This window comes from Vigna unguiculata, chromosome 3 (assembly GCF_037176805.1).
Source record: "Vigna unguiculata cultivar grain cowpea cultivar isolate G323 ecotype 2 chromosome 3, ASM3717680v1, whole genome shotgun sequence".
NCBI lineage: Eukaryota > Viridiplantae > Streptophyta > Magnoliopsida > Fabales > Fabaceae > Vigna > Vigna unguiculata.
The window spans coordinates 44,333,068-44,345,895 of record NC_140794.1 but is presented as its reverse complement, the minus strand read 5'-3'; the positions used below and the strand labels follow the sequence as shown (position 1 = coordinate 44,345,895).

Genomic DNA, 12,828 nt, shown 5'->3' with positions numbered 1-12,828 from the left:
AAATCTTTGCATTAAAATAAATTAAAACTATTACACATTTTGAATAGAGATGGCAAATAAACCCGTCCCCGTTTTGACGGGGAATCCCCGCATTGACTGGGTATGGGTATGGGTATGGGGAATCCCCGACTTTTTCAGTTGGGTATGGGGATGGGTATGGGGATGTACATATACCCGCCATAATACCCGTCCCCGCCATATCTCCATTCTCGTTTAAATTATTAAAATATTCACAATTAATCAAGTAACCCCTATATATATATATATTTTTTTTTTCTATTTTTTATTTCTTTTAATTATTTCATTTGTCATGAAACTCATTCTCATCTCCAATATATTTTTTATCTTATCATAACCTTTATGTAATTATGTTAAAATGATGTATGTTAATTAAAAAAAAATTATGCCTCACATTTGAATATTTATATTATTTTTTAATATTTTTATTTATTATAAATTTTTCTTTCACATGAGAATGTTTATACTCTCAATTTAAGATAATATAAAAAAAATTCTTTACTTATTATTATTATTATTAATTTTTGTTTAATTTGAAGAACTCTTTTGTTTCATTAAAATAATTTTCGTTATTTTTCAACCATTAATTATATGTTAATATTTGAAAAGTTTTCTTAATTCTCTAAGATATTTTTCGTCTTATCATACCTTAGTTATACATTTGATTTCCTTTGTGTGATTTTTTTCGATAGTCTCTCAAATTATTTCTAAAACACACATTTGTTAGTTTTTTAATATTTTTATTTATTTTTTTTATTTTCATCATGTAGAATAATATTTCGATATATTCTATCTAATTATTTTTTATTTTATAACTCATTATTAATCATAATGTAATTTTTTCACTTTAAATTCTGTTTGAAGTGGTTAAAATTTTATATATATATATATATATATATATAATGATATTTAGGAATAGTATATGATAATTCACTACAAGAAAAACATAAAATGGTGACTGATTTAGTCAGTAACCCATATCAGTCACTATTTTTCGTCATTGGTGGTAGTAGTTGATTTATTGTCTGAATCAATGACTAAATTAGTGACCGATTCAATGATCGAATCTGTACTTAATTTAGTGACCAATTTAATTACTAATTTATATGTAATTTAATGACAAATTTTTTGGTCACTAATGATATTTCTATTTAATTTTAACCACTTCAAACATAATTTAATAATTAGTTCTGTAAGGTATTTTTCATTTTATCATACCTTAATTATACATTTGATTTCCTTTGTGCGATTTCTTTCGATAGTCTCTCAAATTATTTCTAAAACACACATTTGTTAGTCTTTTAATATTTTTATTTATTGTTTATTTTCATCATGTAGAATAATATTTCGATATATTCTATCTAATTATTTGTTATTTTATAACTCACTATTAATCATACTGTAATTTTTTCCACTTTAATTGTATAAATAACTTTTATTTACTATAATATAAAAATTTAATGTAATTGCTATGAATATTTTTTTGTCACTATCCAACATATATTGAAGTTCAAAAGATACAAAATCTATGTCAAAATTTTATTATTATGTTTATTATTTGTTCTTTGTGTCATTTTGATCAAGTGATGTATTATAACTTTTATTAGTGTATAAAAAAGAGATTCATTATAATTTAAAAAATTGAAGTAAACAAACATTTAAAATATATTTTAATTTGAATATTTGTTTTCCTTTTATTATTATGTTTATTATTTATTCTTTGTGTCATTTTGATCAAGTGATATATTATAACTTTTATTAGTGTATAAAAAAGATATTCATTAGAATTTAAAAAATTGAAGTAAACAAACATTTAAAATATATTTTAATTTAAATATTTGTTTTCCTTTTATATTTTTTTGAAATATTTTTTAATTTTATCAACTAAGTTCATCAATGTTGTAGTTTGCAAATTTAACAAATGTTTTGGTTCACATGAAATTTTATTTGGTATTCTAATATAAAATGTAAACAATTATAATTTATTTTAAGGTATTTGGCATCGAAGAAAATCCTCCTAATATTGAATATTTCATAATATTATGTTTTCTTTACCGTAATTTTTTTTCTTTTATAAAAATTAATATTGAAGTAGTTAGAACACGGGTACGGGTATGGGTACGAGATTATACCCGTTACCCGGTGGGGATGGAGATGGGAAAAAAGTTTGATACCCGTTGAGTTTGAGTATGGGAATGGGGATGAATTTTTTATGCGGGAATGAATATGAGATAGCGAAACCCGTTCCCGCCCCGTTGCTATCCCTAATTTTGGATAGTGTAGTTGAAAAACCTTAAACTGAATTTTGAAAATACAGTGATGTTGGATAATCTTGATTTGCAAAAGTTGTGAGTTATGATTTTACCGTATGATTATCAAGAGGTAGCCAAAGACATGAAATGTCTGATGGGATGGTTCCCAACTTTGTCATACTAATCCCACCCATTCAAACCGCTCCATTACATCACTCCCAATCACACTTCGCCACGTGGCATGCTACGTATGCACCTTAAAGATCCTTCAATGTTGCATTGCATCAGCATGAACATGTGGACCCCACTGTCTTCTACGCCCTCGACCATCGTTTCCGCTGTAAAAAGACAAAAACAAAATTCCTCTTAACGCCTTCTTTATTCACGCCAAACATTTTCCGTCAAAACTAACGCCGTCACCCCTCCTCCTCCGTATAAATACCACACCCTCAACCTTCGCCATCTTCCAAATTTTCGGGTACTGATTCTAGATTCTCGTATCCGTTTCCTCGCCAAGATATCAACTACACCATTTTGTTAATCATCGCTCCATCATTCTTGCTGCTTAGTTCGAAGCTCCAAAAATGGAAAGCTAATTTGAAGGAAACAAAAAAGAGAGTGTCAAATCACATCGTATTGTATCTGAGGCAAGCCAATCCAATCGAATCCAATCCACCGTTATATCAGGTAAGTTTTTATCTCTTTGTTGTGTGGTGAGGGAAATTAAAGCGTAGATAGCAGTAATTAATAGGTGTATGCATTGCATTAAAATGCATTTCAGATCCCAAACGCAGCGCATTTAATTTGATTGATAGATTGTAGTAGGAGGGAGGGATTTTGATTTTGATAAAACGAAGATGGTGCATCGGCGAGAGGTGAGACAGATGAAGGAGAAAGGGTTGAGCGTTTGCTTGCTAAGTCGTTTTCGAATAGTAATGACTGACTATATTTAATTAATTCTGCTTTTGCAGTAAAGCTAGAATTATAATTTCTCAATCAATGCACTAACAATTTCAATTCTCTTTTCTCCTTCATTCTCTTTCACTGTCCAGTTACCTCTCTTCGCACCCTCCGACAAACATTGATTCCTCATTCAAACCCATTCTGTTTTTTCCGCAATCCCAAAAACACGTACCCTCACTCTCACTCTCTCTCTATCTCTAGGTCACTCAGTCAGCCGCTTTTGGTTTTCGGGTGTGCCTCGAAGAACGGGGATTGATGTGATTTACACAAAAGATAAAGAGAGAATCGAAAGAATATATTATAGTATGTCACTTGTTTTTTTTTTTTTCATTATATCTTATTGTGCTATAGTACCTATTTTTGTATTAATTTATCGATTTTTCTCTTTGTTTGAGGTGCGAGAAAATGTTTTTATTATCAATGGGGTTCATTTGGTTCTTTTCTTTATAAGGGGTGTCAGAATCTTCGGCTTGGAGGTTCTTCTTTTAAAATTGCGAATTTGTGTGCGGTAAAGCAAAGCAGATAGTAGTAGTGTAGTAGTACCCTGGCCATTCCTTGCCCCATTTTGTTTCCTTTCTCTACTTTTTATTATTGATCCCATTTTCTTCTTTTGAGATTTTGAGATCGCTTTCGATCTTGCTCTGATCCCGAGCCTCCTTCTCAATACCACTTTTTCTTTTTCTCTTTTCCTCCCTTCTGTTTCCCCACCAAAGATATCATTTCTTAGACCACCAAACTGCTAAATTTAAGTTCCCTTTTATTTTTCTTCTGCTTCGCATTCTCATCTGTGCCGTTGCTGCATTTCTTCATTCAATTTGGGGCTTCCATTGGCTGGCGTTGCTCTGTCACTGTTTCATTCAATGAAAGTGATTGCCTCAAACGCGTGACCAGTTATGTCCTTCATTACTATTCCACGTCGCCCTCCATCCCAGTCCATCCAAAACCATTATATTATTAAAAAATTGACTGGTTCTTTGATATTTATCTAACTATTTTGAATTTGTCTTGCAGGAAAAGACGAGGGTATAATTAAAAAGAGTAAAGAAAGATGTTTACGTGTATAGCGTGTACGAAGCAAACGACGGATGAGAGGGAGGAAGAAGGAGGAGTCCGTGAGAGTGGCACGCCGAGTACAAAAGAAGCTGTCAAAAGCCTGACCACACAGGTTCTTCATCTCTCTCACACATTCTTTCTCTCTCTTGATTCACCCACAATCTTCATCTTGGTGAAAAACAAATAAAATCTTCACCCCGTTTAGGTGCACTCATATATGACGGGGGGCCACCACTATTTCACGAACACTTTATATGATTTTTGATAAATTATTTCTATTTATATTTTTGAAAATAGCGCAGGTATGTAACTATTTCAGTCTTACATGTCTTGATTTTGACTAGTTACCGTCAAAGCTTAATAGTCACAATTACGTAATTTGATGAATGCTTATTTTTAATTTAATTTAAAGTAAATGGTCTATACAAATTTTTTTAATAATACGTTATTATCGATTTATGGGAAACGAAATTAAACATTTTATTTTACTAATATGTTTATTGATATTATTCTTCTTATTAATAAATTAATAAATTTAATATCATTTCTTTATTTGTTAATTTAATAGGAAAAATATTATTTTGAATAAAGATTCAACCGAGTGGCCATAAGTTAAGACACGCATGGTTTTGGATGACGCAGTTTTGTTTTGTTCTGTTCTGATTTGGACCCTTTTGATGTTGGTGGTATGCTCCCTATCATATACTATTTGCTATTTTATTCGTTTATTTAGGAGCTTGTGGGCATATGGTGTTGCCATTTTGCTAAGCTGTGGAGGTGCAACATGGGTTCATGATTAACCAATCAACCCTTGATTATCCACTTATAATTGAATATGAGTGGAGCAGCAAGGTGTTCTGCTGTTTAAAATTTATAATAACCATGCAAACATCAACGGATCAATATATTACACGATTCCGGTGATGTCTCGTTACTTTCTAGTACTCTGCATATAACTTTTATTTTTTAATTTAGGATATAATAAAGAATAATACCACGAGATTTTAGATGCAGAAACTAACTTGTTATACTAATATAATTATATTAATATAATCTTGATCAATAGCGAACAGTATGAATTAATTTTTTGCTTTTATCCAAAATATTAACTTGGTTTTCCAAGAAAAGCAAATGTCTCGGTCAATTATTCTAAATGCGTAATGAGAATAGCAATAGTGGGAACATGTTTCATATTCAGCATTTGAGTTGATGATGAGAAAAGATTCCTATCACAGGAAGGGTCTGCCATATTCCTATTCCTAGTGTGGCCCATCCTTGAATTCTTGTCGATTCAATGTTTTTCAAAAGGTTTCTATTACTACCAACGCAGAAAAAATAAAGCAAAAATAGATAAGTGATAGCCGACTATTGATAGTTTTTATGGCAGAAAAGTATATATATATATATATATATATATATATATATATATATTTATATATGCCTTAGCATTTACTTTTAGACCAATAGACACGATTCACTTTCTTAATGTCTGCTTATGTGAGTGTGTTACCTTCATTTTAGCGCTCTTTATTCTTCTTTGTAAGTCGATGTAAATGCAATTTAAGCTGGACTCAACTCTCTTAAGACGATCCAATATTGTTCTAATCAACAGAATAGTGTGTGAAGCACTTCTCTCGAATTTCTATGCTTATCCTAATATTTTGAACCAACTATTTCTAAATTAAGCTAAAAACTTCATGGGAAAAAACTGGCTAGAAATCAACTGAATTTTCTTCAAAGGAAATGTTTTCCATTAGTGTAACATAGTTCATGGTAGCATATATGTAAAGATTTTGTCATCCACTTGCATCCTCAACCCAAACACATTCTCCACAATCCAGCTGTAAAGGTTTTTCTTTGAAAATGACCGAAGACTGAAACCTTAGCCTCCATTCAGTTTCATCCAAATTTACTTTTAACTTATACTTCAGAACTTGCACAAATGGTTTCCATCGGTTCTTCCTTGTGTGCCATTTGGCTAACACATTTCTGCTATCGTCTGCCAATATTTAATGTGCTTATCTTTAAATTATTTATATCTTTAATTATGGCTTTTCCTCCTTCTTTTTGTTTCCTCTGGTCCAATTCCAATAAAAAACAGATTTTTTTAATCATGGACAATCTGTATTTGCTTCTTCTAGCCAGTAGATGACTAGTTCTCAGTCTATACTTTTCTCTTTTCCATCTAGTGCATTATATTTTAGACAATCATATCATATTCAGGATAAAAGGAAAGTATCAAAGCAATATGAGTAGGTGAATAAAGCAAGATGCCACTCAGGTGTTTATGAAGCCTTGACACATTGTTGAGATATAAAAATAGAATTTTAAACTGTACCCACTCCCCACTTGAGAGTACTAATTGTGTCAGTCAGTGACCGAAATCCACTTAGACATAGAATATATTATTAAATATTCGACAATCCTAATTTACAAAAGAATAGAAGGAGTATGTTATATGAACTGTTCAAGGAGAGTTACTTGGGGAGGGGGTGTTTGGGCCCAATATACGGTACTCCTTTTAGATAAAAGGAAGGGTGATATAATTCCATATTTCGAGTTGTTATGAAATGTTTTATTGTATTATTTCCGTTACGAAGCAATGATTCAAACGTATAACCACGTTACATCATTTAATCCCTCAATCTTCCCTCTATATTATTATAATATAGTTGTTATCGAGTTGGTTTGGTCGTTAAAGAATTATTTTCCTTTCTGATTACTTGTGGTCTTGCGTCTAAATAGCTTACTAATCAAAATTTTCAACTGAAGTTATCTTATGTATAAATCGACGAGAAAGATTGCTATAAAGATAAATTGTAATATCTTTTCTTGCAATTTCACTCGTCCTGAATAATTTGTCCTTGTGGTAGAAAAAAGGCTCTTATATTTAGTTATTTTCTATATTTAAAATTAAATAATTGAAGCCTCTAATGCATCGGTGTTAATACGGTTATATTCTTTATATGCAGATAAAGGATATGGCACTGAAGTTTTCAGGTGCTTACAAACAATGCAAACCCTGCACAGGGTCCAGTAACTACAAGAAAGGACATAGACCATATCCAGACTTCGATACCATCTCAGAAGGGGTTCCATACCCTTACATTGGGGGTGCAAGCTCAAGTTCAACCCCTGCTTGGGACTTCACAACCTCTCACTACCCTGGTGGTAGATCAGACCCACGATTTACTGGGGCATTTGGTGGTGACCGCACGCCTAGAGGACGAGACTCAGCATCAGTTTGTGATGTAGTCTTAGAGGACGAGGATGAGCCTAAGGAGTGGATGGCAGTGGTGGAACCAGGGGTTCACATTACCTTTGTGTCTCTTCCTAATGGGGGAAATGATCTTAAAAGAATTCGCTTCAGGTATGGTAACGACTACGCCAATAATTGGCTAGTGATTTCAATTACAAGTTATTGCAGAAATGTTAATTTTCTAGTCAATGATAATTGTGCTTGTCCCTAAAGTAATAATTAATCAACCAATTAAACACTAAATAAATTTGTCCCAAATTTCCCTCGCCTAACAATGGTCTATTACTTGGCACTGCACTTGTTGGATCAAAAGATTAGCTGAAATATGGAGTTTACATTCTGAAAAGAATACCTTAGGCCTTAATATGAATATTACACAAAATGTATGGGAGTTTTTAGTTGTTGAGAACTTAAATTATCCTGTAGGAGCAAAGACTGACAATACTTAGCATTTGAATTTGAAGCCGAGAGATGTTTAATAAATGGCAAGCGCAAAGATGGTGGGGTGAGAATTACGACAGAATCATGGAACTTTATAACGTGCAGAGATTTAATCGACAGGCACTCAACACTCCTCCAAGGTCTGAGGACGAGGTAATAATCTAAATTTCTTTCCATCAAGATTATGTTTTGCATTATCTTCCTCATTCATTATATCTTATCATGTAGAGCACGATTTTGTAAGACTAATTTCGTCTATACAATTGTAATGGATGGTCCAGCTTATATGTAAGTTAAAAAAATGTTTAGATCATTCAGGTTGTACTGATAAGATTAACTCCTCTCGCACTCTCTAAACTTGTAGCTTGATAATATGTTTCCTATGAATTAAGTAAGAAGACAACTGTATTCAAATTTTCAAAACCTACATTGAGATTAATCTGTATAATTTTTTGGACAGCCAAGAGATTCTACCTACACAAGATTGACATCTGCACAGGAAAGTCCCATGGCCTCAAACAAGGATTGGACCCCCAGGAGTCACTATAAACCTTCTGGGAGCAGAGGATATTACCCCTCTGAACCGTTGGATCATGGTGGAGGTGGTGGGCACTTCCATGCAGGGCCATCTATGGAACCAGCGAGGGATACTACTGCTTCTAGAGATGAGCCTTCTATCAGCAATGCCAGCGAAATGGAGGCAGAATGGGTAGAACAAGACGAGCCTGGGGTTTACATTACAATCCGGCAGTTAGCTGATGGGACTAGGGAGCTTCGACGTGTCAGATTCAGGTACTACATAGTATAAGGCATCACTAAAAACATGTTCCTGTTCCTATTGTGGTGTCACAAAAAGACAGTTTAAAAGTTTTTATGGTTATTTGGTTTTGAATTTAACAGTTTTTGAACTCATGTTTGCAGCCGGGAAAGATTTGGTGAGGTGAATGCAAAAACATGGTGGGAAGAAAACAGAGAGAGAATACAAGCTCAATACCTTTGAAGTGTATTCCTAACAAAAAGTGGAATCCCCAATTTTGTCTCCAAGAAAATGTTACGGTATGACTCCAGATTAAGGAGTGAAGTGAGTCCTATACAGAAAAGAAAACTGGACTTGTGGTGACTCCATTTTTGCCAAGTATCAGTCGCCATTGGAATGGATTGGGAGGTCTAATCTTTATTACAAATCACATATATATTTTTTATCCTCCTAATTTCCCTGCCTTGCTTTCTTTTCATTTTAAGGGATGCTTTTTTTCTCATCACAGTTGCTGTTCCATTAATTTATCACCATTTGTTTATTTTTTTTATCTCCCAAGTGGAACTGTGTTGTAGCTGCTTACCAAATGGTTGCCTCTTATAACGAGAGATCAAAGAAATTAAGCGAAACACACTGGTATTTGTTAATGCATGATTCTACTATTTGGTTTTGTTTAAATAAATTTCTCTATAAATATTTACAGAGAAATGAAATTGAGCTTTTCAATTAAATATAGTAGAAGACGTTTAAATTTGCGTTCTTGTATAAAAGTCCGTACAGAATACATTACCTATGGTAGTGAGTGTTTAGGAGAGGTGAGGCTTTCCTTGTCCAAATTCAAGACACAATTCCTCATTGTTACTTCCACCATTCTTTTGCTATTTTCACAAAATTGCTGTAATTTTCTTTACAAAATACTATATAAATACTCATTTTATATTAGTTCACACTACAAAATGGAAACAAGTTTATGTTCTGAATTTACTTTCTCCAAATATACAGCGAAGCATCTTGTGAATTATAAATCGATATGAAGTGAAAGTTTTTTTGTTTTGAACTAGGTTCTGTTTTATTATTATTATTATTATTATTATTATTATTATTATTATTATTTGTTTAAATGCTTATGCGTAAACTTTTTAATTCATTTTGATTCTTCCAATTTTGAACATCAAAGACAAAAATAAATTTAAAATATGTAAAAACTATCAACTGAGGTAGTTAAAATCTCCAACAATATATCAATTACACTGATATTATTGTAAAGTCAATTCTTGATGTAAATATAAAAGCGGTTTTTTTCTGAATAGTCTATGAAATAAAAAAGATAATAAGTCATTACTTTTAACCTAACTCAGTAAAATAATTTAGAATAAGATGATAGCATATATAACAATACTTCAAGAGCTACCAAGGATAAACAAGAAATAATAATAATAATAATAATAATAATAATAATAACGTAAGATAATAATTTTCTGAGTGAATTTATTATCATCCACGTTGAAGTCCATGAAGGCACTTAGTCCTTTATATAGACACTAAGGTCAAATAAAAAAAAAAACAAGTTAAATATTCCTATTTTTAAATAATTAGTTTTGGAACTCAAATTACAATAATAAAAATACATTGTCCCCTTTTTAAGATCACATCAAATATGAAATAAGTCTAACACGACTTATAACAATTAAACTATAAAATAAGAGTAAATGCTCAATTTGGTCCTGAAAGATTGACAAAATGGTTGGTAGGTTTCTCAATAAAATGTTACGCAAATGAGTCCTTCAATATATATCATCTTGCATCTAAGAAATATTACATAAAGAAAACCAAAAAAAAATCTAAGTTCGTATGTAACTTCTGAAATTACCACTCCTGTAAATATTAAGTCCTCATACATTAGACAATCTCTTTTACCATTGCTCAACAATAACACCTACAATAACAACATTCCTCCAATGAACGTAGAAAATGGCCGGTGAAGAAAAGAATTGTTGCAAACTTTCCTTGTTGAAGAGTAGTATCCAAAATAATCTTGAAGGAGCACGTCTTAGAAGGAAGATGATGTATTTCTAAGTGAAATTAGGAGTCATAACTATTCACAAAAACACACAAGTATAAATGTTATATCCAAGTTCAACATATCATTTTTTTGGTTTTGATTGTAAGTTTAAATTGTTGTAATTAATTCAAGTAGTTATGTTCCTATCTAATACGCCAATTCTAGATGGAAAGAATTATGATCATTGCGTGATAGGAATGGAAGTCATTTTTGGTTATCAAGAAGTTCTTGAAACTATGAAAGAAGGCACTAGAGAGAAGGCAGATGCAACAGCCAAGAAAAAGTACTTCAAGGCACGTTGTCTTCTTCATCAGTGTGTGTGAATCTTGATAACTTTGAGAAGATTGCCAAAGCCCAGACACAAAGGAGGCGTGGGATATTCTGCAAAAGGCATAAGGAGGTGCGGAGAAGACCAAGAAAGTAAAGCTACAGTCTCTCAGACGACAGTACGAGATGTGTTATCCATGCTTGATCAAGAATCTATGTTGGACTACTTCAACATGATGCATTTGCTGGAAAATTCCATGAGAACATGTAGAGAAGTTGTGACATAATAGAATATGCTAGAGAAGAGTCCAAGGATATTTCAAAGATAAAGATAGAAGAGATCCAAGGGTCGTTGGAGGCTCATGAGTTAAAGTTGTTGTCAAGAAATGCTGACAGAATTGGTTAAGAGCGAGCCCTACACTAGTTTGTCACGTGGAAGATGGAAGAAAGAAAAGCAAAGCAACAAATTTGGAGAAAAGGGAGTTCTTTTGATCAAGAACAATCCAAACATTATGAGAAACCAAGATCCTCTAGTGGGAGTAGCTGAGGAAGTAGAAGTGGTAAGCAAAATCAAGATAGGAAGAAAATCAATGCTTTAACTATGAGAAATGAGGTCATTATACAACTGATTGTTGGTAGGGCAAAGGGAAGAAAAAGAAAGATTCAGATAATGATGCTTATGTGGCTTAAGATGAACTGATTGAGGAACATGTGTTGCTCATGGTTACAAAACATGATGATATTGTCTTTGAAAATTGGTTCTTGGACACTGGTTGCTTCAATCACATGACTGGACACAAGGAGTGACTTACCAATCTTGATACCAGCAAACAAAGCAAAGTGAGGTTGGCTAATGACAACACCATAACAATAGTAGGTGCAGGTGATATTGTGATCAGAGGAGATGGAGAAAAGGTAACAAATATTAAGACAACTAGTTGAGAAAGGCTTCTCACTTGCCATGAAGGATGAGTTGCTGAAAGTTTATGACACGAGACAGAAATTGGTGTTGAAGTCTCCTTTGTCAAAGAACAAAGCCTTTCAGATCAGGTTTCAAAGCAGTGTTTTGCAGCCACTGTTTTGGACAAATCAGATTGGATTTGGCACATAAGGTTTGGTCATCTAAATTTTCAGAGTTTAAAGAAATTAGCTGATAACAAAATGGTGATTGGATTGTCTAATATATCTCTGCCAGATAAAATGTGTGAAGAATGTTTACTTGGAAAATAGCCAAGAATTGCTTTCAAGTCCCATATGCATATGACAACCACTGATTTGTTGCATGTGACATATTCTGATGTGTGTGGTCCATTTGAAGTACCTTCTTTAGAACAAAACAAGTATTTTGTGTCTTTTGTAGATGAATACAACAAAATGTTGTGGGTGTATCTGATTAAAGCCAAGAGTGATGTTTTGCAACATTCAAGAGATTCAAGGCTGCTGTTGAAAATTATAGTAGGAAAGCTATAAAAATTCTAAGGACAGATAGAGAGAGAGAATACACTTCAAGAGTCTTTGAAGATTTTTGTGTTGAGAATGGTATAGAACATCAAGTCACAACTCCATACACTCCCCAACACAATGGTTTGGCAGAAAGAAGAAACAGAATTGTCCTGGATATGGCCTGCAGTAATGTGAAGCAGAAAAATTTGCCACATGTATTATAGGGAGAGGTAGTCTCTAATGCTTGTATATGTGCTGAACAAGTATCCTACAAAGAAGTTGGAAGATAAGGTTCCATAAGAGGTTTGTTCTG

At 32.7% G+C, this 12,828-nt stretch overlaps 1 protein-coding gene across 4 annotated transcripts; it reads left to right on the top strand.

The window, feature by feature from the left end:
- Positions 1–2,716: 2,716 nt before the first annotated feature.
- BRX (DZC (Disease resistance/zinc finger/chromosome condensation-like region) domain containing protein) lies at positions 2,717–9,374 on the top strand. Of its 4 annotated transcripts, none has more exons than XM_028061612.2 (6): positions 2,717–2,957; positions 4,245–4,398; positions 7,259–7,656; positions 8,010–8,139; positions 8,447–8,778; positions 8,908–9,374. In XM_028061612.2, exons 2-6 carry the CDS (start codon positions 4,282–4,284, stop codon positions 8,984–8,986), a joined length of 1,056 nt encoding a protein of 351 aa, XP_027917413.1. In that variant the 5' UTR covers positions 2,717–2,957; positions 4,245–4,281; the 3' UTR covers positions 8,987–9,374. The 4 variants fall into 4 exon arrangements, with proteins under 4 accessions (XP_027917413.1, XP_085526722.1, XP_027917414.1 ...); XM_085670596.1 differs by lacking the exon at positions 2,717–2,957 and adding an exon at positions 3,232–3,536; XM_028061613.2 differs by lacking the exon at positions 2,717–2,957 and adding an exon at positions 3,642–4,123.
- Positions 9,375–12,828: the final 3,454 nt, after the last annotated feature.

Coding starts and splice junctions, on each gene's coding strand:
- BRX (XM_028061612.2), top strand. CDS start 4,282: ATGTTTACGTGTATAGCGTGTACGAAGCAAACGACGGATGAGAGGGAG. Junction 7,657..8,009: donor CTTAAAAGAATTCGCTTCAG/GTATGGTAACGA, acceptor TTGAATTTGAAG/CCGAGAGATGTTTAATAAAT. Junction 8,140..8,446: donor CTCCAAGGTCTGAGGACGAG/GTAATAATCTAA, acceptor TTTTTTGGACAG/CCAAGAGATTCTACCTACAC.